The sequence below is a fragment of the Pelecanus crispus genome, chromosome Z, assembly GCF_030463565.1.
Source record: "Pelecanus crispus isolate bPelCri1 chromosome Z, bPelCri1.pri, whole genome shotgun sequence".
In the NCBI taxonomy this organism is placed as follows: domain Eukaryota; kingdom Metazoa; phylum Chordata; class Aves; order Pelecaniformes; family Pelecanidae; genus Pelecanus; species Pelecanus crispus.
In genome coordinates, this window is record NC_134676.1 from 15,008,756 (window position 1) to 15,035,257 (window position 26,502).

At 37.0% G+C, this 26,502-nt stretch overlaps 1 protein-coding gene across 7 annotated transcripts in view; it reads left to right on the forward strand.

The window, feature by feature from the left end:
* NIPBL (NIPBL cohesin loading factor) overlaps positions 1 to 26,502 on the forward strand; it is a 161,611-nt gene that overhangs the window by 130,236 nt on the left and 4,873 nt on the right. For all 7 annotated transcript variants that reach the window (XM_075727004.1, XM_075727005.1, XM_075727006.1 and 4 more), the window contains 21 exons: positions 181 to 263; positions 1,365 to 1,497; positions 2,418 to 2,561; positions 6,939 to 7,028; positions 7,272 to 7,486; positions 7,587 to 7,689; positions 8,634 to 8,732; positions 8,835 to 8,981; positions 10,191 to 10,325; positions 11,768 to 11,866; positions 13,076 to 13,129; positions 14,317 to 14,425; positions 16,898 to 17,034; positions 18,623 to 18,763; positions 19,085 to 19,178; positions 19,289 to 19,443; positions 19,713 to 19,803; positions 23,104 to 23,277; positions 23,845 to 24,035; positions 24,827 to 24,934; positions 26,239 to 26,439. In XM_075727004.1, coding sequence (XP_075583119.1) covers positions 181 to 263; positions 1,365 to 1,497; positions 2,418 to 2,561; positions 6,939 to 7,028; positions 7,272 to 7,486; positions 7,587 to 7,689; positions 8,634 to 8,732; positions 8,835 to 8,981; positions 10,191 to 10,325; positions 11,768 to 11,866; positions 13,076 to 13,129; positions 14,317 to 14,425; positions 16,898 to 17,034; positions 18,623 to 18,763; positions 19,085 to 19,178; positions 19,289 to 19,443; positions 19,713 to 19,803; positions 23,104 to 23,277; positions 23,845 to 24,035; positions 24,827 to 24,934; positions 26,239 to 26,439 — 2,703 coding nt within the window. The remainder of the gene's footprint in view (positions 1 to 180; positions 264 to 1,364; positions 1,498 to 2,417; positions 2,562 to 6,938; positions 7,029 to 7,271; positions 7,487 to 7,586; positions 7,690 to 8,633; positions 8,733 to 8,834; positions 8,982 to 10,190; positions 10,326 to 11,767; positions 11,867 to 13,075; positions 13,130 to 14,316; positions 14,426 to 16,897; positions 17,035 to 18,622; positions 18,764 to 19,084; positions 19,179 to 19,288; positions 19,444 to 19,712; positions 19,804 to 23,103; positions 23,278 to 23,844; positions 24,036 to 24,826; positions 24,935 to 26,238; positions 26,440 to 26,502) is intronic.

The following is a 26,502-nucleotide window of genomic DNA, read 5'->3' on the forward strand; positions in this document are numbered from 1 at the left end:
TTTTTTTTTTTTGTGCAGGAATGACTTTGTGTGTTTGTAGGTATAATCTTATGATGGTGCTTTAGTAATCAAACATTGAAATTTTATGTCTGCTGTAATTATTGATGCATGAGAAATGCTGATCTGGGAATATTTCTGTGTATGCTAAATGAATAGACAAATATGTCTTGTTATTTTTAGGTGGATCAAGATGTGCTTATTACTAACTCATATGAAACAGCCATGCGAACAGCACAAAACTTCCTTTCTATTTTCCTTAAGAAGTAAGTACTGTTGCATTCTTCAGTGCATTGATGAAACCAACTCCAAATAAAGTCTGTCATACCTTAAGATAAACATAGCCACTTTGCAATGCTAAATACATTCTCATAAAGTCATCTATAACAATATACTTTATAGATCCCTAACAGAGCTACCAGTCTGGACAAAAATTTTTATTGAACAGAAATTCTGCAGAGAGTTCTTTATACATGTAAGAATCTGTTTGGTAGTTCATGTAGGATCATTTTATTAGGGGTCTGTTACTCATCTGAATCCTGGAAACGAAGGCTGAGTAAATATTTAAGCAGCAAAACCATATTCATTCAGTCATCAGAATGACAAAGATATAAAAAAGCCTAAAAATTACTTTCATTTAGCTGAAGTTAGGAATGTCAATAGCTCAGTAGGGAAAAAAAAAAAATCATATACCTGAATAACCAATGGATTTCTAAGAATAAGTCCTGAGGTTTATATCACGTTAATTTCTCCTCTTAAACTGAAAGGCTATTTAATAGCCATCTAGTAATATCTCTGCATACTTCTGGTATCATTAAAGTTAGGGATGCCACATGTAAGTGAAACACTATCAGGTATGTTATGTTTTGATTTTTTTTTTGTTTGGTTGGTTTGGTTTGGTTTGGGATTTTTTTTTTGTTTGTTTTTTACATTCTGATTTTGACCTTTGTGGACCATAATATTGAGACGACTTATCACTGTCAGGTGAAGCAGACCAAGCTTAAGGAATACGGACACAGCACCTCCCTAAATACCCGACTCCAGCTTGAGCTTTACAATTTTATCTACTTTGTCCATCCAAGTTAATGCAGACTTGAACTCAAAGCAATAAATAAAAAAATCTTACGAACAAAATTCTACTATCATGGAGTAGCTGCTTTATGTGCAGTGCAACTTGGAGCGATAACTGTTTAAAGTATTTCTCTGTAAATGAATAAAACATCTTCTGCTAATATTTCAGATTTTTTTTTTTTTTAGAATTGCATAAAACTTTTTCTGATTAAACATAGGATTACTTCTGTTTACATCAGAAGAAAAGCTTAAATGGCTCTTAAATTCACTTACAAAATGCATTTTCTTTTAAACAGGTGTGGCAGTAAACAAGGGGAAGAAGATTACAGGCCACTGTTTGAGAACTTCATTCAAGATCTTCTCTCGACAGTCAATAAACCAGAATGGCCAGCTGCAGAGTTGCTACTTAGCTTATTAGGAAGGCTATTGGTAAGGGATTCTTGTTTTTAACTATTATATTAATTTATTTCTTATTACAATGAAGACTTGTTTATTTCAGCTGAAGCTACTACAGGAATGCTTTCTGACTGTTACACACATGCAGCATTTAAGGATTTTCTTACGTGTATCACCACTCTGTAATACGTAGATAATAAAATTTGGGTTAGAGGATCATTGATGTGGAACTTGTTAAAGATCATATGTATGCACTTTCTCATGGAAGTCCACTTCCACTATTCTGTGACATTTTCAACATGAAAAAATGCCATTGTATAGCATCTCATAAGTGTAGATATTCATTTGGAGCACAGTCAGACTAATAGCTGTAATTATTCATGTTAAATATCTTCTCTGGACTATTCCTTTAGCACAGAACCTGAAAATAATGGGTTTGGTTTTTTACCAGTAATAGCATTTTCTTATGACATTTTACAGAATGTGAGTATTTTTGTTCATAAGTTTTTTGAGAGATGTTCTTCAGTATTACACAATGTAATTAACACAGTGATTTGAGCTGTTCCTTGGAAAAATATTTTATGGTCATGTTCCTGGTAAAATGTAGCTTTCTTTATACTTGTGTGAATAATGAGGAAGTTGCATTATGGTGCTTAATATCTATGCTATTGTAAAGGATATCTGCTGTACTAGTTGTCCAGTTTATTTTATGAAAATACATGTTTTAAAAAACTCTAACAGGTATATTTGTAGAGAGAGAGAGACCCAATAAAGGAAGAAACATCAATGTAAATAAGTAGTGTATTTGCGGTGTAATAGTAAATTACATAATTTTATGCAGCATGGAAGTTAGGTGGAATTTGTAATAAGGTCAAGCAATCTCTTCTGAGAAGAATCTCAGTTGCATAAATAAATACTTGGGGTTTTTTAACAGCTTATTCTGTTTTTCTTAGGTTCACCAGTTCAGTAACAAATCCACCGAAATGGCACTAAGAGTTGCATCACTTGACTATCTTGGAACTGTAGCTGCAAGACTGAGGAAAGATGCAGTCACTAGCAAAATGGATCAAGGATCTATAGCCAGAATCCTCAAACAGGTGTGTGAGAGATTCTGTGCCAGCTGGATTGAGATGTATCCATTCAAATACTTGAAAATTTTAAAGATGTGTGAAAAACTGGTGTTATGGGGAATCAGTCTTCATTGTTCAGATTTCTGAATCAAATATACTCAATTTATAAGTATCACATTTGTTAGCTCATGTCCTCCTTGTACCATCTCTGTAGTGATCATATGAAGTGGTTAATTACAGTTGGTTAAGCCAGTTTTCTTGTGACAATATAGAGGAAATAATGGAGCAACAGCTGGATCTTAAGAGGCCTTAAAAATATATATATATGTGCATTTGCTATTGCAAAGTGGTAACTGAGCTTCTGGCATTCATATACGGGTTTTAGACAGTTAAACTGTTAGGCCTGTAAGGTTAGTTTTTGTGTGATGTAGCTGGTATTGGTCATCATTTTTTGGGGGTCTGTTTGTTTTGGTTTTTAAACTAGACTTGCATGTATCTTTCAGTAGAGAGTGCATATTTGCATTTCTGCCAGTGCTGTTCCAAATGTGCAAGGGTGGCAGTAATTATCACAGCAGTGTATGTATTTGGGCTCTGTACAGTACATAGTATGATGAGAAAAATCTCAGATCTTATGTGTCCTTTTGAAAATGTGGACTAGCACATTTCTTATGGATGCTGTACATTTCTTTCTGAACTACTAAGTGTTCTCAGCATGATCTAAAGTTGAGTAGTCATTATCAAGTTCATTTCCCTTTCAGTTACCTGAAGAGACTACAGTTCTGTTACCTGTACTTTATAAGGACTGTTACAGATGTATGTTGGAGGAAAAAAAACTTCTGCACTTTACAGGCATTCAAATAAAGAATCAAAATTCATCTACTCCTTTATGAGGCTGATACTTCCTATAACTTTTGTCGATTAGAACATTCTGCAATGTATAGTGTCAATTCTTTATGTCCGTGGCTTAATATAATTTATACTTATATGTGCTAAGGGGTTATAATTCTCCTCTGTTGGCAGTGATTCTGATGATTCTACATTAGACTTCATAGGGAAATACTTTAGAAGAATCCTTTTTTTCTTCCTTATCTCCAGAAGTTATAATAGTATTGAAAGATATTCTAAGAAGATAAATACCCAAGTGGTGACCTTCCTGAATTTTTCTAATTGTTTGGTGGTTTTTACTGGATCAGGCAGTAAGTAGGCATTGGCATCTACAGAAAATAAAATTGCTGTGGGCAATTGAGTGCTAAAAGCATTTTTTCAGTTACTCAGGAAGCTTGACATCAGTGATGGTAGACAGTGCCATCTGTGCATTGTGGAAGTGTGTACTATACAGTACCATCAGTCAGGGTGGACAGTGTGTTGTTTATGAATTATTTGTAACATAAGAACAAATAAATACTTGGAAAGGTATACGTGACAGCTAAGCTTCACTTTGCTGTTCAAATGGTAAGAAAATATGAAGATCCATTGGTAGACATACTCAGCTGTCATAATCAGAAACTTAAATTATTATTTCCATTCAGAAATGAACTTACACCTCTACTGATTTTTCTTCCCTGCTGAATTGAACACTTAGACTCTGTTGGATATTTCCTTCTACACTCTGGTATCATCACCAGGATATTCCCCAGTGATGATGATGATGAATGCTTATAATTCTGTTTATTGAGGTTTGGACTCATGACCCATGGAATTAGATTTAGGAGAAAATCTATTCTGTTTTGCCATTTTTAAACAGGAGATTTTTTCGTAGAAATCTGTCACAGATTGTCAGGTTTATTTGAACACTTGTGCATGCTTTTCATTCGTTTATTTCTTGATAGACTGATGTTCTCCACTTGCTGATGTTTGCAAGCTATATTATGTGCTGTGTTTGTGTCAAGATTCTCAATCTGTGCTGTTCATACAGAAGTTTAAGATAGTTATGTTACAAGTTTTATTGCTGATGAAGAAAAATGTTCTGTAGCTGAAGAATTTTAAGCCAGAAACTATTCTTCCACTTTTATTATCAATATTGAATATGATTCGTTGTGAGCTTCACAGTTTCTCTTTGTTTGTTCTGGGTTTTTTTACTTGATTGAAAATAGTTAGGCAGTTAGGTTCATCAAGCAACCCTTTTATTCAGCCAGTTATCCACAGAATTTAACACTGGTTGAAGGCCAGAATTTTGAATCAAAATTTGCACATATATTAGAGTGCCAAATGTATATATAAACTTGTATCAGTATTATGTGCATTGTAGACATGTTTTGAACTCTCGAACTCATTCATTTGGAAAAAAAAGTCCTTTTGTCTGCTGCAACATCAGCAACTGCAAGGACCTATGTATTTCAGTATAATACTGAGGAAAAATGGGTGGTTTATGCGTTTGGTTTTATGCTGTCTTATAGATGTTGAGAAAATTAGTTTCTGACTCATGCACAAGTTTATTGATACTGACTTATTCTCTATAACCTGTATCTAGGGAGATGTGCATTGTGTCATGGTCATATACAAGATCGTTGTTCGATTTACATAGGCTAGAACTGTTTCAGAGATCAGGATATACATAGAATCATAGAATGGTATGGGTTGGAAGGGACCTTTAAAGGTGGTCTAGTCCAACTCCCCCTGCAGAGAGCAGGGACATCTTCAACTAGATCAGGTTCCTCAGAGCCCCGTCCAACCTGATCTTGAAGGTTTCCAGGGCTGGGGCATCTACCACCTCTCTGGGCAACCTGGTCCAGTGTTTCACCACCCTCAGCATAAAAAAATGTCTTCCTTGTATCTAGTCTGAACCTACCCTCTTCTAGTTTAAAACCATTACCCCCTGTCCTATCGCCAGCGGGCCCTACTAAAAAGTCTGTCCCCATCTTTCTTTTAAGCCCCCGTTAAATATTGAAAGGCCACAATAAGATCTACCTAGAGCCTTCTGCAGGCTGAACAACCTCAACTCTCTCAGCCTTTCCTCATAGGAGAGATGTTCCAGCCCTTGGATCATTTTTGTGGCCCTCCCCTGGACCCACTCAGCTGTGCTGAGGGCTCCAGTGCTGGATGCAGTACTCCAGGTGGGGTCTTACTAGTTCAGAGTAGAGGGGCAGAATCACCTCCCTCAATCTGCTGGCCATGCTTCTTTTGACGCAGGCCAGGATACAGTTGGCTTTCTGGGCTGCAAGCGCACATTGTTGGCTCATGTCCAGTTTTGCATCCCGCAGTACCCCCAAGTCCTTCTCTGCAGGGCTTTTCTCAATCCCTTCATCCCCAGGCTGTATTGATAATGACGGTTGCCCCATCCCAGGTGCAGGACCTTGCACTTGGCCTTGTTGAAACTCATGAGGTTCCCATGGGCCCACCTCTCCAGGTTGTCCAGGTCTCTTTGGGTGACATCTCGTCCTTCTGGCATGTCAACTGCACCACTCAGCTTGCTTGGTGTCATCTGCAAACTTGCTGCGGGTGCACTCGATCCCACTCTCTATGTCATCGATGAAGATACTAAACAGCACTGGTCCCAGTATAGACCCCTGAGGGACACCACTTGTCACCGGTCTCCATGCGGACATTGAGCCGTTGACCACTCCCCTCTAGATGCGACCATCCAACCAGTTCCTCATCCACCAAACAGTCCAGCTATCAAATCCATCTCTCTCCAACTGAGAGAGGATGATGCAGGGGACTGTGTCAAAGGCCTTACAGCAGTCCAGATAGATGACATCCATAGCTCTTCCTTTGTCTGCTAATGCAGTCACTCCATCATAGAAGGCCACTAGGTTGGTCAGGCAGGACTTCCCCTTGATGAAGCCATGCTGGCTGTTTCAAATCACCTCCCTCTCCTCCATGTGCCTTATATGTGTATAGGAAATATAAATATTTCCTATTAAGTAGCCTCTTGGAAAAAATACATTCTGTTTTTAACATTCATACAGTTTCGACATTACACATGTGATACCTAGTCTCCAGCACTAGTTTTCAGAATAATATTTCATATGTAATGCTTTTTGTGCATCTTAAGTGCTTCAGAGGAAAATTGATATTACCCTATTCGGTAGATAGGCTTTATGCAGTAGGTGATATTTTGTGTAAAATGTGTGTTTGTTGTCAAGCTTTTTGAGAGTTAGAAACTTAGTTGAATCTCAGAGAGCATGATTCTTCAGTGCTAGAGCTCAGAGGTGTTTGGGAGCAACCTCTGTAAATTCTTTCCTAGATTGAGCACACATTCTGTATGGGTGCTTTGTCCCTGAAAATAGTTACACCAGATGTTTTTACAAAGGGATAAGTTAAAAAAAATTAAAAATTGTTTATGCTCTGCAATTATCAAAACAACCGACTTCATTGTATTTTATATGTGGACATGCAGATTTTCATGTGATAATGACCACTGTGCAGTATTCTGTTTTATAACTGTATTTCTACTTCTGACAGGTTTCAGGAGGAGAAGATGAAATTCAGCAGCTGCAAAAGGCTTTGCTAGATTATCTGGATGAGAACACGGAAACTGATGCATCATTAGTGGTAAATTTCAGCTTTCTGGTGTCGAGTGTCAAAAATAATTTCAGTAATGTGTACTGAATAAAATGATTTTCAGTTATGCATTTAGTGCTTCAATTAAATTGTCACCTTAACATATACTGTTGATTGTGTTTTCCAAAATACTGTTGATGCATTAAATTCATTTAATCTCGTTATAAATCTGTTAATTTTCTTTTTCTGTATCTGTTGTTTTTGTTTTCTGTGCATCCTGCTGTATTTCTCCAGTTTTCTCGGAAGTTTTATGTAGCTCAGTGGTTCCGTGATACAACTATGGAGACAGAGAAAGCAATTAAATCTCAGAAGGATGAGGATTCATCTGAAGGAACTCATCATGCAAAAGATGTTGAGACCACAGGACAAATCATGCATAGAGCAGAAAGTCGCAAAAAGTTCCTTCGTAGCATCATTAAAACTGCTCCATCTCAGTTCAGTACATTAAAGTATGTTTCAATACCACTTATTTCTTTATGAGCCATGCATTTGATATTTTAAATCATTTTTGATAAATGTGTCGTAATTAACACATGGAATTTGTTGCAGGATGAATTCTGATACTGTGGACTATGAAGACGCATGTTTGATTGTTCGCTACTTGGCCTCTATGAGGCCGTTTGCCCAGAGCTTCGATATTTATTTGACACAGGTAAACTGTACCGGAAGTCTTTGTACAGTGAAACACAGTTGGTTTCTGATTCCAAACAGTTTTGTGGTAGTGTGCCATATCTGTTCATTGTTGAGCACAGGTATATTTAACGGGCCATGATAACACCATGTGCTTTCATATTCTGTATTGATGACATAAGTCACTATGTTTCTTTTTCTTGCTTACATTTCATATGTCATATTGTACATTCACTATTTTATTTGTCCATCTGTGTGTCAGGCAAAATCATTATAATTAGATGTACACAGTAAGAGGATAATTACAAAATGTTGAAATCATTTTCACTGTTTCTGTAAGATACATGCTCATCCGGTAATATTAACTCATGAAATGGAGCTTAATTTGATTTGAAAATACAAGCCAGCCTGGTCAGTTGCTTGCAGTGCATGTTACTGTCACTTCGGAAGCTGTTGTATGACCAGTGTAACTTCTTTGCTTTTTCTGGGAGAAGAGTACTAACATGTTTAGCATGGTGACATGTTTGAACTCCAGTACTAGATCAGGTTATAAATTAGGGTATATATTACTTAAATTGATCTGTATACAGAGCCATTCTTAAAATTATAGTGCCCAAATCCAACTCTCCTGTTAAAAGAACCATGGTGAAAGCCACAACTGAATGACAGAAGTACAGTTTGAAATGAAGGGACCTAAAGTGAACGTATGGGCTCTGTGTAAATCCTGTTTGGACCAGTCTTAGATGTAGCAAATCCTAGTAAATAACTATGCTCAGTTATCAGTGGCATGGAACATCACTTGCATGCACCTTTTTACTGTCCGAGAAGATAGATTCAATTTTTAGTAGACAGATATTCTTATTTTAGTTAAATTGTTTGCATGTTACTCTGCTGCATTTTTGCCTGTTAAACGTTGTTTGCTACCTTCCCAAAACAATTGAATCTCTGTTTTTGTTCTCTTATTAGATTCTGCGTGTACTTGGTGAAAATGCAATTGCTGTTCGAACAAAAGCCATGAAGTGTTTGTCTGAGGTTGTTGCTGTAGATCCCAGTATTCTAGCCAGGGTAAAAAAAGGAAATATCTATCATGCACATACATTCTTATGTCATGCTTAAAATAAATCTTAATTTCTTATTTTGAATCTGTATTTCATTTGTTCTTCTTAGCTGGATATGCAACGAGGTGTTCATGGACGGCTAATGGATAACTCCACTAGTGTACGAGAAGCAGCTGTGGAGCTGCTTGGCCGATTTGTGCTCTGTCGTCCTCAGCTTGCTGAGCAGTATTACGACATGCTGATTGAAAGAATACTGGTATGGTGACTTGTGATATTTCTGATAAAATAAGTGGCACTGGAAAATTTGTTTTTAACTGAGTTTATATGTTTAATAATATGGAACGATGATCCCAAGAGTAAATTATATCTTATTGTTTTAATGGGGAGCATCATGTTTTTAAGACCAGCCTTGTAAAATGCATCACTTGTTTCCAGTGAGGCTTTGTTACATGAAAAAGGTAAACGTATATAGCAAGTTGTACCTCATCAGAATCAGGATTATATTCCATTTTATTCCATTATTAAGGCATGAATTAGGTGGAGAGAGGAATTTTACCACATCTCTGAAGTCTGAGATATGGGTCATTGAGGGCAGTTCAGCAGCGTGGGCGAGGAAGAAAGATCTACAACACAGTAATCTAAAGATGTCATTCGAAATCCAAAAGAAAAAAAAGATAAAACTACTTTTCTACTACTGCTTTTCTATGCTATTTTTAGTGCTTCAAAAGGCTTCTTATTAGAGTTTTTGTACAAAAAGTGTCTTTTGTCTAGGCATTTAGATAAAATACAATGTTAATTTTAACTGTAAGATAACACTAGCTCTTCGTGTCTGTGTCAGGTTTTTAGTCAAATAATACTCATTTGCTATAGTTACATGATAAAACATGTTTGTGAAGGGTTTTGGAGATAAGTAGCTTCATGTGCATATGAGCATGCATAGAGCAGGTCATCCTAACATTCAGATTCAACAGGTTTTGAGTAAGGTAATACGAAGTGAAGCTTCTCATCCATCTCCTTAGAAAAAGCCTAGGAAAATGGAGAAGATAGCTGCATGTATCTTATCCATAAGCTTTATCCAAAGGCTTGAAGTATTACAGTCCAGATCTACAAAGAAATTGTGTGTTCCAACAAAGTAGCTAAAGCATCATCACATCTAGCTTGTAAGCTCTTGAATTAAGAAGTGGAATTACACATTTGCAACATTATGAGCTCTTAGATGGGAGCGTATAAGTGGAGGAAGCATTTCAGCATTCTGGAGACTCAGAACCTTTAGAATTATTGCAAATAAAGTGGTACAAGTTACGCTGACCTTCTGTATAAATGCACTTTAGAATATTTTAGCTGTCTTCTCTAAATAAATTTTGCAAGTCAGATTGGGTGATCTTCAAATATTAATTCATCTAATACATAAATTAATTCATATTTCTGATTTGTTTTCAAGAGTATAATGCTTTTCTCTTCACAGGATACTGGTATCAGTGTCAGAAAAAGAGTCATAAAGATACTTAGGGATATCTGCATTGAACAACCAACATTTCCCAAAATTACAGAAATGTGTGTGAAAATGATTCGGCGAGTCAATGACGAAGAAGGCATTAAGGTAGAATGAAACATATCATTCAGGATTTTGATTATCATTATTTTAGTGTTTCTATATTTTGTCCAAAAGAAAAAAAGTAGTATTGCGTTGCTTCTTTATAATATTTATGACTTTTATTCACTTTTAATTTTTGAGAGCAAATATCTTGGCTTTCTAAAATGCCCTCTAACTTGTTTTTCTTTCTCTTCTATCTTCTGTTTTCTTGAAGTTCTTGCTGACGATCAAAAGATTTAAAAAGTTATTTTCTAGAATTTTTTTTCTTGCAAGTGTTTTCTCTGTTACTTCTCTTTTCTAATAAGTAAAATTGGCATATGAAGCTTCTTTCTGCAAACAAAATAAACTCTAAAAGTACTTAACATTAATATATGCCAGATTTCTAAGTCCTGCATATAAAAATCATAAAGTATTCATCTGTGTTAATTTTGCATTAATTCTGAATGTTCACTGAATCAGTAATTCCCCCTAAAATGTTACTTATGTGATCATACTCTACTCTTTGTGCAATGTATATAGAAGGGCACAAAAATAAGATTATGTGTTAAATCATAAACCTGGCAGTGATGGTTTTGTTTGATTTGGCAAAACAATTTTTAAGTTGTTGGGTAATTAAGAACATACCTGTAATAATTTCGTATCACACTTTCAGTAGGATTTGAAAGCTGCAACTTTAAAGCTGCAGCATATATTTTTTACCACTTGAGATACATTAATGCCAGGTGGCTTTGTGAGAAGACTGTTAATCAAGAAGTATATGAACAGCTGTATCCAAGGTGCTGCTGGGAAAGGAGGATGACCTTGCTCTCTCTCCTCCTTCCCCTTGCCTTTCTAACAACATAAAAAAAAATGCAGCATTAGCTTCAATGTATTTTTTATGTTTCCATGAATGAGCAGAGCTTCTTAGAACCATATGCCTTATAAGTAATTTGGGAATAATTTTATTCACTTTCTTTCTATTCCATGTTTTTCCAAAAACATTGGAAGGGAAAGTACTTCCTGTGTTTGGGTAGAGAGACTTGGCCTCTCTCTCTTCCCACTGTGTCACAACTGTTTTGAAAACTCCAAAGTAACCTACCATTGCTGCTAGTTCTGCTGTAGAAATCATAATTTTGTCTTATAGTTGTCAATAAAGTTGTCAGCTTCTCACGGTACTGTGTTTTCCTGAGGAATGCAAATTAATGCAGGGAGGTGGTAACTCCATTTTCTGTAGCATCAGTTCCCAGTTATCGTTTCGCTGAAGCTTGCTTAGAGGTTAGTGTAACTTCTGTAATAGTAGATCTGGGTCTGTCTCAGATAACATTTCTACAACAGTCTCACTTAGGTTGAATAATTCTTTATGAAATGTCACACATCATCAACAAATCTATTGTATGGATGTATTAGAAATAATATCTGCGTGCCAAGATAAGTTTGTTTATTTCTGCTAATATTCTTTTTTCCTTCAGAAATTAGTAAATGAGACATTCCAGAAGCTCTGGTTTACTCCAACTCCACACCATGACAAAGAAGCAATGACAAGGAAAATACTAAACATCACTGATGTGGTATGTTAAACAAATTTGAGTTAAGTCGTGTGCAAAATTTGATTATGTTTTTAGTATCTTTTAAATGTTGTCTGTAGTTTTTTAGAATACAGTAATTTAATTGTCAGGTGGTTTTCTTTTTATATCTCCTGGTATTGAATATATGACAAAATTACTCATCTGATAGAACAGGCTGTAGGAAACTTTAAATGCTCACTAATGTGCTGGCAGTGATAACTGGGACAACTTTATATTCAGGTTGTATAAAATATTTGTTCAGTTAAAACACAACAAATTTTCATTACATTTAACATTTTCCAGGAATTGCTAGTAGCAGCATATAGTTAAGCCTAACTAGGAAGTTGTCTCTTAAAAGAAAATTTTCCTCAAACAATTGATAACATTTAGTTTGGAAGTTTAATAAGCCCTTTTAACAAATACAGGGTCATGTTCTCACTCGGGGTAAACTCGTATCTGCATAATTGTATCTACTTTTTAGGACCAGCAAATTAAATAGCATGTTTCCAAAATAACAAAATCCGTTTCAAATAAAATGCTTTAATTTGTGGTGAAAATGTGTTGTGTAAAACCACTGTGCTGAAGAGGTGTTTTAGTATCAGTTATACCAAGATGTAAATATCAAATAAAAGTACTTACTTCATTACTTACAATTATGGGTTTAAAGTCCATCCTGCTTTTCAATATTTTACAAAACGGTAGTCCAGTGGGCATTTTTCCAGCCTGAGAAGTCAGTCAGTTTGACTTCACCTTAACTCTCAGTTCTCCTGCCAGTTCTATTTTGGAGCACCTGTGAACTATTCCTGACATATGATACCAGTGAAGGCTTGGGTTGTTTACGTAAAAATATGTATATGCATATATATATACACAAATGTTCATTTTTAATGTCAGGCTTGTATCTGTGCTTCAACCTATGTACAATGTTCTACAAAACCAAAATTTGGTTTATGTTAGAACCAGCAATCTCCAGTAAAATGTGTAGGCTTTGTGTTGTATGGAATACAAATTCTGGAGTCAGTTAAATGGTGAGAACTACTTTTCAAATGCAGAAGATAGTTTCTAATCTCAAAAGATATAAAACTGTCATACTGAATGCATATGGAAATATGTCTATGCATGTTTACTGGTCTTTAGGTGACATCTGTGTTCAAGTAATTTTTCCTCAGATGCCTTTGTTATTAACCAGCTTATTCTCAAAAATACTTCTAGGTTGCAGCTTGTAGAGATACAGGGTATGATTGGTTTGAACAGCTTCTTCAAAATGTAAGTAATGAATTTTAAATATATGGTACAATCATTGTTAGAATTTTACCCCTTCCTTTGGTACTAAAACACACAGAAGGGGGACTACAAGAGCAATCCTTTACAGTAGACACATTCAATTCATGCCCTTTAAACATCTGACTTTTTTTTAATTTTCATTGGTGCAATTTGCTTTGTCTCTGACATTAGTTTCTGTCTTTCTATATGATCTGTTTTAAAAACACTTAGTTTTGGGAGGGGTTTTGTTTGTTTGTTTTTAATTTCATAGTCTCTTCAATAATGAGTGACATAACATGAAGCCCACAGCTAAGATACTTAATTCTGAAATCAGATATCTAATGTAATTGGATTTTTTTTTTTAAATGATAGATAAGTGTATTTTCATGTCCAATATATTTATTACGCTGTTTATAGAAGCAGTGAATCTTCAGGTTACTTCTACATCATATTTTACTCTAATTTTTCTAAGAATTGAGCTTGCTTTGTTTATATCTCTTAACCTGTGCTATCATTCTCTGCATCTTGTATGCACTGGTTAATTTTCAAGCAAAAAACCCTTTTGATTTTACTGTAGTATGGAGTGCCATGAAAATAGGTAGCCAAGTAAACAAAAGCCTCTTAATGCCTGCACTGAAGAAAAGGCTATAGTATGGTGTCAATCCTTCTTAGGTATTAAAGGATCTTCATGGACACAATTTCAGTACCTGAAGACATATGGAAGAAGGCTAACTGATTAAAATGTTAATAAAACTATGTTTTATCTTCGTTTGATATTTTTGTGTAGTGTCAAAAACAACATTCCTTTGGAAGTTGCTCTTTTTTTCCCAAGCATTTTAAAAGCCTTCTAACTCCTATTAGTTTCTGCTGGCAAGTATGACTATATTACTGTTTCCTGCATTATTTCATTAAGCACAAAGTTAGCTTTCATCCCAACAGAAAAAAAATCAGTAAAACTTTTCTGTTTTTTTATAGCAGTTAATTTTTCTTTACTTCTCTTGCATTTTGGTTTGATTTTTTACTGCCCTTAATTTTTTCTTCACCATTTAACTTTCATGGAGAAGTTAAATAAATACTTTTGTAGTGTAAAATCCTTGTGTATCTGTAGTAATTATTATAAAATCAGTAAATATCCAATCTAAATGAATGCACCCTTAATACTACACCATTTTCTGTTTCATCTGCTACAGCTGTTGAAGTCAGAAGAGGATGCCTCATACAAACCTGTGAAGAAAGCCTGTACTCAACTTGTTGACAATTTGGTTGAGCACATTCTTAAATATGAGGAATCTTTATCAGGTAATATTATTTACAACCTGGTAGCTAAACTTCTTTGAATTTTATATGATACTGTAACAGTGGTTGTTCAAATTACTATCGTGAAAAGCTATTGTTACAGAATTCCTGTTACAAAACTGATGGTAATGAAATTATTGCTTTTAAGTTCCTTATGAACTTGTGAGCACTGTATAATAATAAACCTTCCGTAATTTTCACTAGCTAACCACAATAACAGAACTACTTTTAAAATAACTTATTGAAACTTCTAGATCACTACAATCAAAACAAAAACAAACGTGGCAAGTTTATTCACATTAGTGTGTTCTGCAGTTGTAATAGGAATCATTAGCTGGGCCAGTGTTCTGTGTACAGCAAGTAGTTTAAAAACTAGTGATGTCTTTGAAGTATCTTTTGCTTCTTTTTTCACATATTTTGTGATCACAAACAAATGTTAATGCATGTTCTCATCTCTAATCTAATAAGAATATCTTGAAAGAGGTGTAATCACAGAATCACAGAATGGTTGGGGTTGGAAGGGACCTCTGAAGATCATCTAGTCCAACCCTCCTGCAGAAGCAGGTTCACCTACAGCAGCTTGCACAGCATCACATCCAGGCAGGTTTTGAATATCTCCAGAAAAGGAGACTCTACAACACCTCTGGGCAGCCTGTTCCAGTGCTCTGTCACCCTCAAAGTAAAGAAGTTTTCCCTCATACTCCGATGGAACTTCCTGTGTTTCAGTTTGTGCCCATTGCCCCTTACTCCATCGCTGGGCACCACTGAAAAGAGTCTGGCCCCATCCTCCTGACACCTGCCTTTAAGATGTTTGTAAGCGTTGATAAGATCCCCTCTCAGTCTCCTCTTCTCCAGGCTAAAGAGACTCAGCACTCTCAGCCCTTCCTCATACGAGAGATGCTCCAGTCCCCTAATCGTCTTTGTAGCGCGCCGCTGGACTCTCTCCAGTAGTTCCTTGTCTGTCTTGAACTGGGGAGCCCAGAACTGGACACAGCGCTCCAGATGTGGCCTCACCAGGGCAGAGCAGAGGGGCAGGATAACCTCCCTCCACCTGCCGGCCACACTCTTCCTAATGCACCCCCGGGTACCGCTGGCCTCTGGGCCGCAAGGGCACGTTGTGGCTCATGGCTAACTTCTTGTCCAGCAGCACTCCCAGGTCCTTCTCCGCAGAGCTGCTTTCCAGCAGGTCAGCCCCTAACCTGTACTGCTGCATAGGAGGAACACTCCCTAGGTGCAGGACCCTACGCTTGCCTCTGTTGAACTTCATCAGGTTCCTCTGTGCCCAGCTCTCCAGCCTGCCCAGGTCTCGCTGAATGGCAGCACAGCCTTCTGGTGCATGAGCCGCTCCTCCCAGTTTTGTATCATCAGCAAACTTGCTGACGGTACACGCTGTCCCTTCATCCAGGTCATTGATTAATAAGTTGCACAAGACCGGACCCAGTGTTGACCCCTGGGGAACACTGCTAGTTACAGGCCTCCAACCAGACTCTGCGCTGCTGATCACAACCCTCTGAGCTCTGCCATTCATCCAGTTCTCAATCCACCTCACTGTCCACTCATCTAACCCATGCTTCCTCAGCTTACCTATGAGGATGTTATGGGAGACAGTGTCAAAAGCCTTGCTGAAGTCAAGGTGGACAACATCCACTGCTCTCCCCTCACCTACCCAGCCGGTCATGCCATCACAGAAGGCTATCAGATCAGTCAAGCATGGTTTCCCCTTGGTGAATCCATGTTGACTACCCCAATAACCTTCTTTTCCTCCACATTCTTAGAGATGACACCCAGAATGAGCAGTTCTATCACCTTTCCAGGGATGGGGGTGAGGCTGACTGGCCTGTAGTTTCCTGGGTCCTCCTTCTTGCCCTTTTCGAAGATTGGAGAGGCATTGGCTTTCTTCCAGTCCTCAGGCACCTCTCCTGTTCTCCATGACCTTTCAAAGATGATGGAGAGTGGCTTAGCAGTAACATCTGCCAGCTCCCTCAGCACTTGTGGGTGCATCCCATCAAGGCCTGTGGATTTTTGAGTGTCCAGTTTGCCTAAATGATCTCTAACCTGATCCTCCTTGACCACGGCAAAGTCTTCCTTTCTCCGGACTCTCTCTCCTACCCCCGGGGTCTGCGATTCCTGAGGGCTGGCCTTAGTAGTAAAGACTGAAGCAAAGAAGGCACTCAGTAATTCCACCTTTTCTGTATCCTCTGTCACCAGGGCACCCACCTCATTCACAGTGGGCCCACATTTTCCCTAGTCTTCCTTTTGCTACTGATGTACTTGAAGAAGCCCTTGGTGTCCTTGACATCCCTTGCCCAATTTCATTCCAAGTGGACCTTAGCCTTCCTCACCACATCCCTGCATACTCTTGACGACGTTCCCATAATGAAAGAAATACTCAAATAATGTTTAAGCCATATGTTTTTCATTGCTCAGATGTTACTTGGATTTAATATCCTTTTTGTTTTATCTAATCTTTTGCAGATGCTGACAACAAAGGTGTGAATTCTGGTCGCTTGGTTGCTTGCATAACCACTTTGTTCTTATTCAGTAAAATCAGGCCCCAGCTAATGGTCAAACATGCCATGACCATGCAGCCGTACCTGACCACTAAATGTAGTGTAAGTAGAGAAAATCAGTCTTTTTTTTCCCCAGATAATTAAGCATGGAAATGAATGGCTGTCTTGTATACTTAATAAAATTGAAGGTAGGAAAAGAAAAATTAAAATTGTGGGTTTATTTCATGGGCATCATAGTTTCTGAAGATACTAGGTCCTTTTGATGATCTCTGTAGCTTCTAAGATGCTGCCTTTTGCCCTGTACCTCCACATTTTACAGCCAAATGAAAATGAAACCTGCGCTGCCTATTTCCCTTGAAGACTAAGACCCAGTTTTTCACCCGTTGTGGAATAATTACTTAAAATTGTTTTGTTTTATACTCACAGTCTTAAAAGTAGTTAATATTTAACATACGAATCTGAAGACTAAAGGCATGGTTCCGTAAGATAGAGTGATCTAACATACAGCAAATACATTGGAAGGAAAATACCCTGCTCCATGCCCTTCCATACTTAACCTCTCCCTTCCCTAGCTCTAGTAGTTTTGTATTCCCCTGGAAGTCAGCTGAGCTCACAAAAATGGTAGGGAGCTATAATGCTGACCACCCCACCCCACCCAAATTCGGTAAAATGGCCCCCCTCCTCTGAAACATTGTGGCACTTTCTGCATTTTGATTAGTACAGTTGGCTCAGTGAGCACCTGAGGTGGCAGGAGCAGGGCAGGATTATGCAGCCATGGCTGAAGGAGTGTGGGTGGGTGGCAGCAATCCATTACATTAGGTCAGCTGCCCAGGGCAGGCTTGAGAGTAATTGCTATCAGCTTAGATTGTACATACAGCTTAGCATTTTCCAGGTTCAGCCCTGGAGCATTCTCTAGGCACATTTACAACAGACTTTCAGAGCTGCTTCTGATCAAACAGCATAGGAAAGGGTCATCTGATTATTTACTTGCTGCAACCCATTTAGTGGGTTACATTCGTTTTGTACTTACACAGGTTGAGATGAATTGTAGAAATACCACTGTCAGCTTGAATATATTAAATAGCTTGATAGCACCATTTGGGAATTATACTATCCTGATGAGCGAGCTTGATTTGTCAAAAAAGTCAATTTCTTGCAGGATGTATCTTGAATAGATAAATGTTTTCCATAGATTCCTCACTTACAATATATACAGTCATGATAATGCAAATGAGTAATAAATCTAATTGTAATTTCTACATTTGTGCACATTATTACCTATTTTATTTAAGGCACATTGAGTCATAGCACAACTTCATTTTGTTGCTGACACCTGTTTCCATATGTTGTGTGTTCTCTAGTGTGCATGTGTCAGGAATAGTTCCCAGATTTATTGTAGAAATCCAAAAAATTATCAGGACCAAAAGTTTTCAGGTCTGTCACAGCCTTGATGAGAGGTGAAGTTCTGCTCATACAGATCCTTTTTTCCAGAAGTTCTGTAGAAAACAGAACTAGCTTTTATAATAATATGTAATTTAATAGCAGATGTAAACTATATAAATGTTCTTTTAGATCTTTACCAAATATCTAACATGAGTTGGGATTTTTGACTATCAGTGCATATTAATAATACTTAGCTTATAGGTAGCATGGCCAGAAATGGTAAACGCTGTAAATACTGTTGTTTCAGACCCAGAACGATTTCATGGTGATCTGCAATGTTGCAAAAATCTTAGAGCTTGTAGTGCCACTAATGGAGCACCCCAGTGAGACCTTTCTTGCCACTATTGAGGAAGACCTCATGAAACTCATCATCAAGTATGGCATGACGGTAAGCTTTTAATTGCTACTATTCTGTTGATACCATTTCACATTGTGAAATACATGGTTTTGATTTAAAGAAAGTCTGTCTTCATTAATAAGATAACTTCTGAGCCATAAAAAAATCAGTGTACTTGGTTTACGAGAGTTTGTATGTAGTGTTGCTGTATTTTAGTGAGTTTGAGCAGGTTTTCAAAGCAGTCTATGAGATGGACATTACATCCGTTAGATCGTTAGTTTTAGTTCAGCGTGGCTTTTTCCTATGTAACGTCACAAAAATTTCAATTTTAACTTCTAAATATATCATTAATTTGTTCTTTCTTGCTCCTAGGTTGTTCAGCATTGTGTGAGCTGTCTTGGGGCTGTTGTGAACAAGGTCACCCAGAACTATAAATTTGTGTGGGCCTGTTTTAATAGATACTATGGTGAGTAAAATCACAACATGTAATTGTTACTTCTCAGTTTTGGCTACAAGTCCCATCTTAGGGATACACCACGACTAAACACTGTGATCAAAACTTTTATCTTACTGTAGGTGCACTTTCGAAATTAAAAAGTCAACACCAAGAAGACCCTAACAGTACAATACTTACTGCCAATAAACCAGCACTCCTTAGATCACTTTTCACTGTTGGAGCATTGTGTCGGCATTTTGATTTTGATCAGGAAGATTTTAAGGGCAACAGTAAGGTAAAACAACTTGTATTTACTCTGAATGTCTTAGACATATTGTATGCTCCACTTTAATTTGAAAGCCCATTATTCCTAGTCCCTCAAAGCTATGTATTTTTTCATAATGCATACAATAGAGCTTTTTGGGTTTTAAAATGAGGTTTTCCAAAGGCCAAGTAGTAAGACTGTGTTTCTCCTTTTCTTTTTGATGTTTATGCTTTTTGTAAGAGATTAAAAACATCTGTTTCATCTTCAAATAGCTATTATTTTTGTTTTAATTTGCTCAGGTTAACATTAAGGATAAAGTACTTGAACTGCTGATGTATTTTACAAAGCATTCAGATGAAGAAGTACAGACAAAAGCCATTATTGGCCTTGGTAAGAAATATTAATAGTTTTTATTATTCTATGTAAAAATCCATGCATATCAGTAGGAATTCATGTATTTGTGTAGTGGCAAGGGAGTTTGTTTAAAATAAAAATTTACTGTGTGTTTTATTTGAGAATTGGCTATAGAAAAGTTGTCAAAGGGTTGCTAGTTGCATACTTCTGCAGCAGAGTGGATACTTTTGACAGTGAGTGACATGTGTGATGAAGTCTTAAAGTGCAGCAGATTTCCAAAGTAATGGAGATGGTTTTTTTTTTTCTCCACATGCAAGTATGTTGTAACTCCAAATCTTGTTTTTCAGTCCACAAGATATGGTTAAAAAACAACTAGAAAACATACTGGAAAAACTTTGAACTTTTTGAGTGTAGGAGCCGATATTCTGGAGCAGTCAAGGGAACTCTGGCAGTTTATACCAACTGGGGGGTGCTCTGTGAGATTTTATGAGGCATTGAGATGATGTCATAGTCTAGATATTACAGTTTGTTTCAGGATTTTAGCTGTATTTCAGTTTTAAATAGATCCTTTATCTGGAGGCATTAGTATGGTATTTCAGTGACTTGCAGTAGTACGTGAACTGCCAATGAGTGGTTTTTATCATGTTCATCGTCTGCTTAAGGACAAAAACTGTACATGTGAGAGAATCTTCTTTGGGCAGATAGGCCTTGGTTTCTGGAAAAGTTCTCTTCATTTTTATGGCTTAGTCTAAAGAAAGTTGTTTCCCAGGCATGTGAGCTTGCATTGTATAGTTTAACTGTGGACAAGAATTTGCCTCTTTATTTTACTGTTTAGGTGGCTTTTTAGATATCCTGCTTAAATTCAGGCTAGGGAGGGCTCCAAGGATAAGGACCAGGACTGAATCTTGATTTCATATTCTGTGCAAAACCATTTCAAGACAGCTGAGTGGGATTAATGGCTTTAGAGTTGCCTCTGTTGCAGGAGCAATGCTACAGTTTTCTGGACTAGTTGGAGTTTTTCTGGGCATTACATCAAGGTGCATAACACTTAACTGTAGTCCAGTCCAATTTAATTATCCTCTACAGAATAATGCATGTGGGATAGGGGCTGTCTTCCTAACCACAGACAAAATTGCTTTGCTCATGGATGTGGAGAATGTTGCATTCACCAAAAATGTTTCTAAATTATAGACTTACCTGTGATCAGTTTGGGGCAAGGGGAGAAAATGAGGGTGGCTGTCAGTAGGCATTCTTCAGATTTTTTTTTTCCTCTGCCTGTAAGCATATCGCTCTTTCTTTAATTAAACCTCAGACAGCTGTTGGCAGTGATGTATTGATCTCATCTAAGCACTTGTTCCATTTTGGAGGGTAGCTGTTGGATGTATGGAGGTGTGGTAGACAGTGCAAAGTTCTACCTTACAGGCTGATAATTGAGCAAAGTTGTCAAAGCCATTCAATGTTTGTGTGCAGCAATAAGGTGAAAAGGACTAGCAAGCTAATTCAACATTTATACACAGTGAAGGCATCATGTGAAGAGTGTGTATTTTCCTGTCGGCAATTATTAGTGTGTAATTTCAGTAGGGACGCTCAATGGCTTTAGCCTTTGCTTTGGGGTGTGTCACTGCTGTTGCTTAACTGTAAGCTTAATGATTATGGTTATGCTTCTCTTCCAGATGTGTACTTGCAAGGCAGGTTAAGGATGCAAAATTTTGTTAGTAAATTTAGCTAAACCTGTATCTAACAGATAGTGTCTAACTCAGCCAAGTTTAGTGCTTACTCTTAAGACTTTCAGCGGCGTGAAAACAAAGGTTTAAAGAGAAGTGGTGTGAGGGCAGCCCGAGATGTGAAGTCACTCCTTAAAAGAACACAGCAGATGCCTTTTTTCATCTCCTATGACAAATTCTTATGCCAAGTAAGATTTCTTCCCTGCTTACAGGGGATGGAAAAATAAGAATTTCCCTGACGATACGGGTGTTTTAGATTCCTTTAAGTGAATGAAGAAAAAGAAATGTTACAGGTTGTTACACATATGTGCATGTGTTTTTCATTTTTCAGATTAACCTTAAGAAATGGGTTGGACTTGCTCAGAGGTGGTCAAGTTATAAATACCAATATACACCTGTATAGAGTGCACAATTACACGACATACTCCAAAGACCATAATAATTCTTTTTTCTTTTCCTCCTCTTTGCCCTCCACCTCACTTGCTTCTCTCTGCTTCTTGTTTTGAGACTGAAATGGGACCTTAAACACACTGAGGTGTTGCCCTGGACTTAGCCTTTACCTACACTCTTTTGTGTGTGTATGGAGCCAGTTTTAAAAACTTGACTCAGTCTTCACTTTGTTAGAGCTATTTTTATACATTGCTTTTGCATAATTTTATTTGCTTTCATCCCCCCCACCCCATTCTTCTTTTATGTTCATATGTTTTCTGTGTGTTCATTCAGAATCTTAGTTTTCTGTGGTCATAAAAAATAAGTTTAATGTCTAGTATTCTTGAATAGTCTTAAAAAAAAAATCAAGTAGTTAAATGTAATTTAAATTGGGATGTTATGTTCCCATTACTAGTTTTTTGCGACACTCTGTAAGAGTTTGTCAGCAGCACTTCTAAATCTAAATATGTGATCTAAAATGGTATATACTGTCAGTAATTTAGAAAAGTTTTTATGAAATATAGACTAAGAAGAACCAGTTTCTTGACAAGGGTAAGGCTGCAGCTAAAAACAGTAGTGTAGTGTGTATCTTCCAATAGATGTAGTCTTGGGAATGCTTCAGATATACCTTCATAGGTATACGAATAATGACAGCAAGAGGTATAAATTTTGCTGTGGTCACTGTTTTTTTTTTCTTTTAAGATTTTATTTTTAAATACTTGGGATATTTATCTATTTTTCCCCATTTGCTCTGCCTCCGTATGAGTAACTCTTCACAGTTTCAGCATGTTTTTCTCCAAATGTATTAGAAAAACAATGGGTAATTTTTAGTTATGTTCATCCCTTATTCTTGTGAGAGCTCCTAGTCATTCAGATGCAGGCCGCTACACTGGACATGCTTCCAGACCTGTATAACTCTTCTTAGTGCAGCTGCTCTGGGTCAACAGCCCATCCTTATCCATCAAACAGAGCCATCGCGAATACAACTGCCATGGCTAACAGAACTCCCTATAAGCTATGAGTGGTGTCCATATAGAAAAGCAGTACTGTTTGGACTAGAAGAAGCTATATTGTTGGGAGGAGATAAATTTCATACCTCTGTTTTGAAGAAAGACTTAAAAAGCAGAAATAAAATTTCTAGATGATAGTAATGTGGAATATTTTCTCTTTTTTCTACCCTTAGGGTTTGCTTTTATACAACACCCAAGTTTAATGTTCGAACAGGAAGTGAAGACTCTGTACAACAGCATTCTTTCAGATAAGAACTGTTCAGTAAACTTAAAAATCCAGGTGTTAAAAAACCTCCAGACCTACTTGCAAGAGGAGGATACACGTATGCAGCAGGCAGACAGAGACTGTAAGTGTTTAGAGTTCTTCTGTGCTAATGAGGAATGCAAAGCCTAACTTTCTTGCGTACAATTATTCTATACGTGAACTGAGTCACTTAAGGTTGTTATCAAATCAGTAATATTGTACCCAAAGTATCTTTACAATAACTTTCAAAAATTGATTATGTGCACAGGTATATTATGTATAAACACATAATAGGTATATTATTTACTTTCAAGATGTATAAATCCTAGAAGCAATCCAGAATGTATAATTTCTGTAATGCTGGTAGTAATACTTTTTATCAAAATCTCTTCTAAGGTTAATTTGCAGATAGAAAATAATAAATACAACATAAGAAATTTTTAAAATTAAAAACCTTTATTAAGGAACAAGACTTTAATTAGTCACGTCTCTAGTTTTTTGATGTATATTTACCATCAGACTATTCTATGTTGCACGAGAACATAAACCCTTTTTAAGACAGCTGAAATGTGTATGTATTGTAAAACTTAAAGCTCAGCATGCATCAAGTAGTGGCAAAGTAAATGATTATACTGTGGTGAGTGTGCTATTGCTTTTGTCCTTTTTACAGGGAAAAAAGTAGCAAAACAGGAAGACCTGAAAGAAATGGGTGATATTTCCTCAGGGATGAGTAGTTCCATCATGCAGCTATATCTCAAACAGGTCCTTGAGGCTTTCTTTCATACCCAGTCCAGTGTACGCCACTTTGCTCTAAATGTCATTGCACTGACGTTAAACCAGGGTCTCATCCATCCTGTTCAGGTATGGTAGGCTTTTATGATGGGAGTTTTTGTTATTCAGGCTTTCAGATGTTTTCACACTTGCTACATAAATTTCCGGTTTTTCTCTTCAGCTATGTTACAGTAATTTCTTATTGTAGCAAGGGGCCTTTACAGAAAGCATATTTTGAAATCATTTTATGTTGTTTCGTCAGTGAGATTCCAAATGCTGTATTTCCTATTTTTGGATGTAAAAGCCCAGCCAGTGCCTAAAGAGCACGTACAAATGTACCCTGGAGCATATTTCTGTTACAAATTTCAGGTGTATGCCAATTTGTTTTCTTCATCTGATTCTTTTTCCTGGAAAATGTGCCGGCTTGCCTCCACCTCAATCCCCATGTCTTCCAAACAGTATGGAATTCCACAGTCCATGTCAGAACTTTATTTATCATCTCCATTATTCTTTGCTTAAATAATGGTTTTTTTATTTTTTTTTTTTTATACTGCAGCCATTTTCCACATTCAGTCATAAGTGGTGGTGGTTTGGGGTTTTTTTAATGGCATTTTTTGTAATGTAAATTGACTTCAGAGTTTGAGAGAAAGGGAAGTACTACCTGGAACTTCACACAATTTCTATCTTTTATAATGCTGGTGTCTCATGTATTTTGTACTATTTTCTTGCAAAAAGTAGTCAGATAGTAAGTTGTGTAGAGCTTCCTATTCTAGTTTCTGCAGTAGTCAGAATATAACAAGAACAATAGTGTAGTAGAAGAACAAAGACTGAGAAAGAGGAGGCACAATGACTTTGAATAATCATTTCATTTGTTTTTCAAGTGTGTGCCGTACTTAATTGCTATGGGCACAGATCCAGAGCCTTCTATGCGAAATAAAGCTGACCAGCAGTTGGTGGAAATAGACAAAAAATATGCTGGGTTCATTCACGTAAGTAATTCTAATTTAACATTTTACAAAATACCGTTATGTTCTCCAGGGGTTCAACACCTGAATATGCCTCAGCTGCAGAAAAAGAATATAAAGCAACAAATAAACAATACCTTTAAGCAGTTGTAAAGATGATCTTGACTGTTTCACCTGTTTGGAGATTTCTGTTCTTAGAAATAGAAAGGATATAATAATGTGAAGTGTCTCTTCCAGTCCAAAATTTCCTTTAATTTATAATTCACAGTAATATCTTCCTCACTGAATAGTACTTAAGAGCATTTATTTGGTAAGAAGTAAGGACAGCTGTTTCATAATGTTTAGCAATGATTTTCCTGTATCAGTGGACTAGCAAAGAGAACACCTTGTAAAAGTAGAAGTCCTTAGTGTATATGTATTAGAACATGAAGGCATCAAGGCTTTATAAATTACAATCTAAGCAGAAGGAGCATAGGAAGCTGTTCAGATCGGAGGTATCTTGCTGAAAGGAGAATCTGAGGACTTGTGGAGTTGTGGCATAGTGCCAACAATTCTGCTTAAGATCTGAAATTGAGCTGCAGCACCCTCTCCTTACTTCAGAAGGCCCCCAGTCTAGGTTCAGTGTGTGTACTACATTGTGGGACTTCTCCTAGCTGCTTGTATTCCAGTGCAGTTGCAGGATTGCACTGTTGATGGCATCCAAATAGATACCTAATCCAGTAGGTAAAGGCTAGCAGATGAAATTTGCTGTGTAGGCAGCTGGGGGTTAGGACAATGTGTAGATGAAGAGACAACTTTGCTGAACAGCAGCAGAGGTAGTATGAGGACAATTGGATATGCAGCCTAACTAGAGATTCGGTTTGTTCTGAAACTAGAGCAGGAGCCTTGAAGTAAGTAAAATCAGCTGGGAATTACAGGATATATGCAAAAAAACCCTCATTTTTTGCTTGTTAGTCCTATTGTACTAATGTGGACTCAGTTGTTGGTTTCACCACAAGTGACATCAAGCATAGACATTTGGTAAAATATTCTATTCATGTGTGAAAACATTTGAGTATTCTTGAAAATTGTTTAAATTGGAATACCTGGCTGTAGTGGATAAACAGATTAGCTCTATGTTTCTAACAGAATTTACAGTGAAAGCAGTTCACAAGACATTCTAATCTCTGCCACAAATTCTGTTTTAATCCACTTGCCAACTCAAAAAGTAGTATCACCTCAGTGCGCATTTTAAAGTTAAACTTCAGATGAGCATCCGCTTAATAGGAATAAGTTTTACTGCTTTGAAAGCAATGATTTAAATAAAAATAAATACATTTCCATTTCAGATGAAAGCAGTGGCTGGTATGAAGATGTCTTACCAGGTACAACAGGCAATTAATACCTGCCCAAAAGATCCTGTAAGAGGTTTTAGACACGATGAGTCATCCAGTGCATTGTGTTCACACCTATACTCCATGATCCGAGGGAACCGTCAACACAGACGAGCGTTTCTAATTTCTTTACTCAACCTTTTTGATGATACTGCAGTAAGCATCACATTTCCTTCACTTAAAAAGAAATTAAAATACAGCATTACAAGCTTAAAGTCT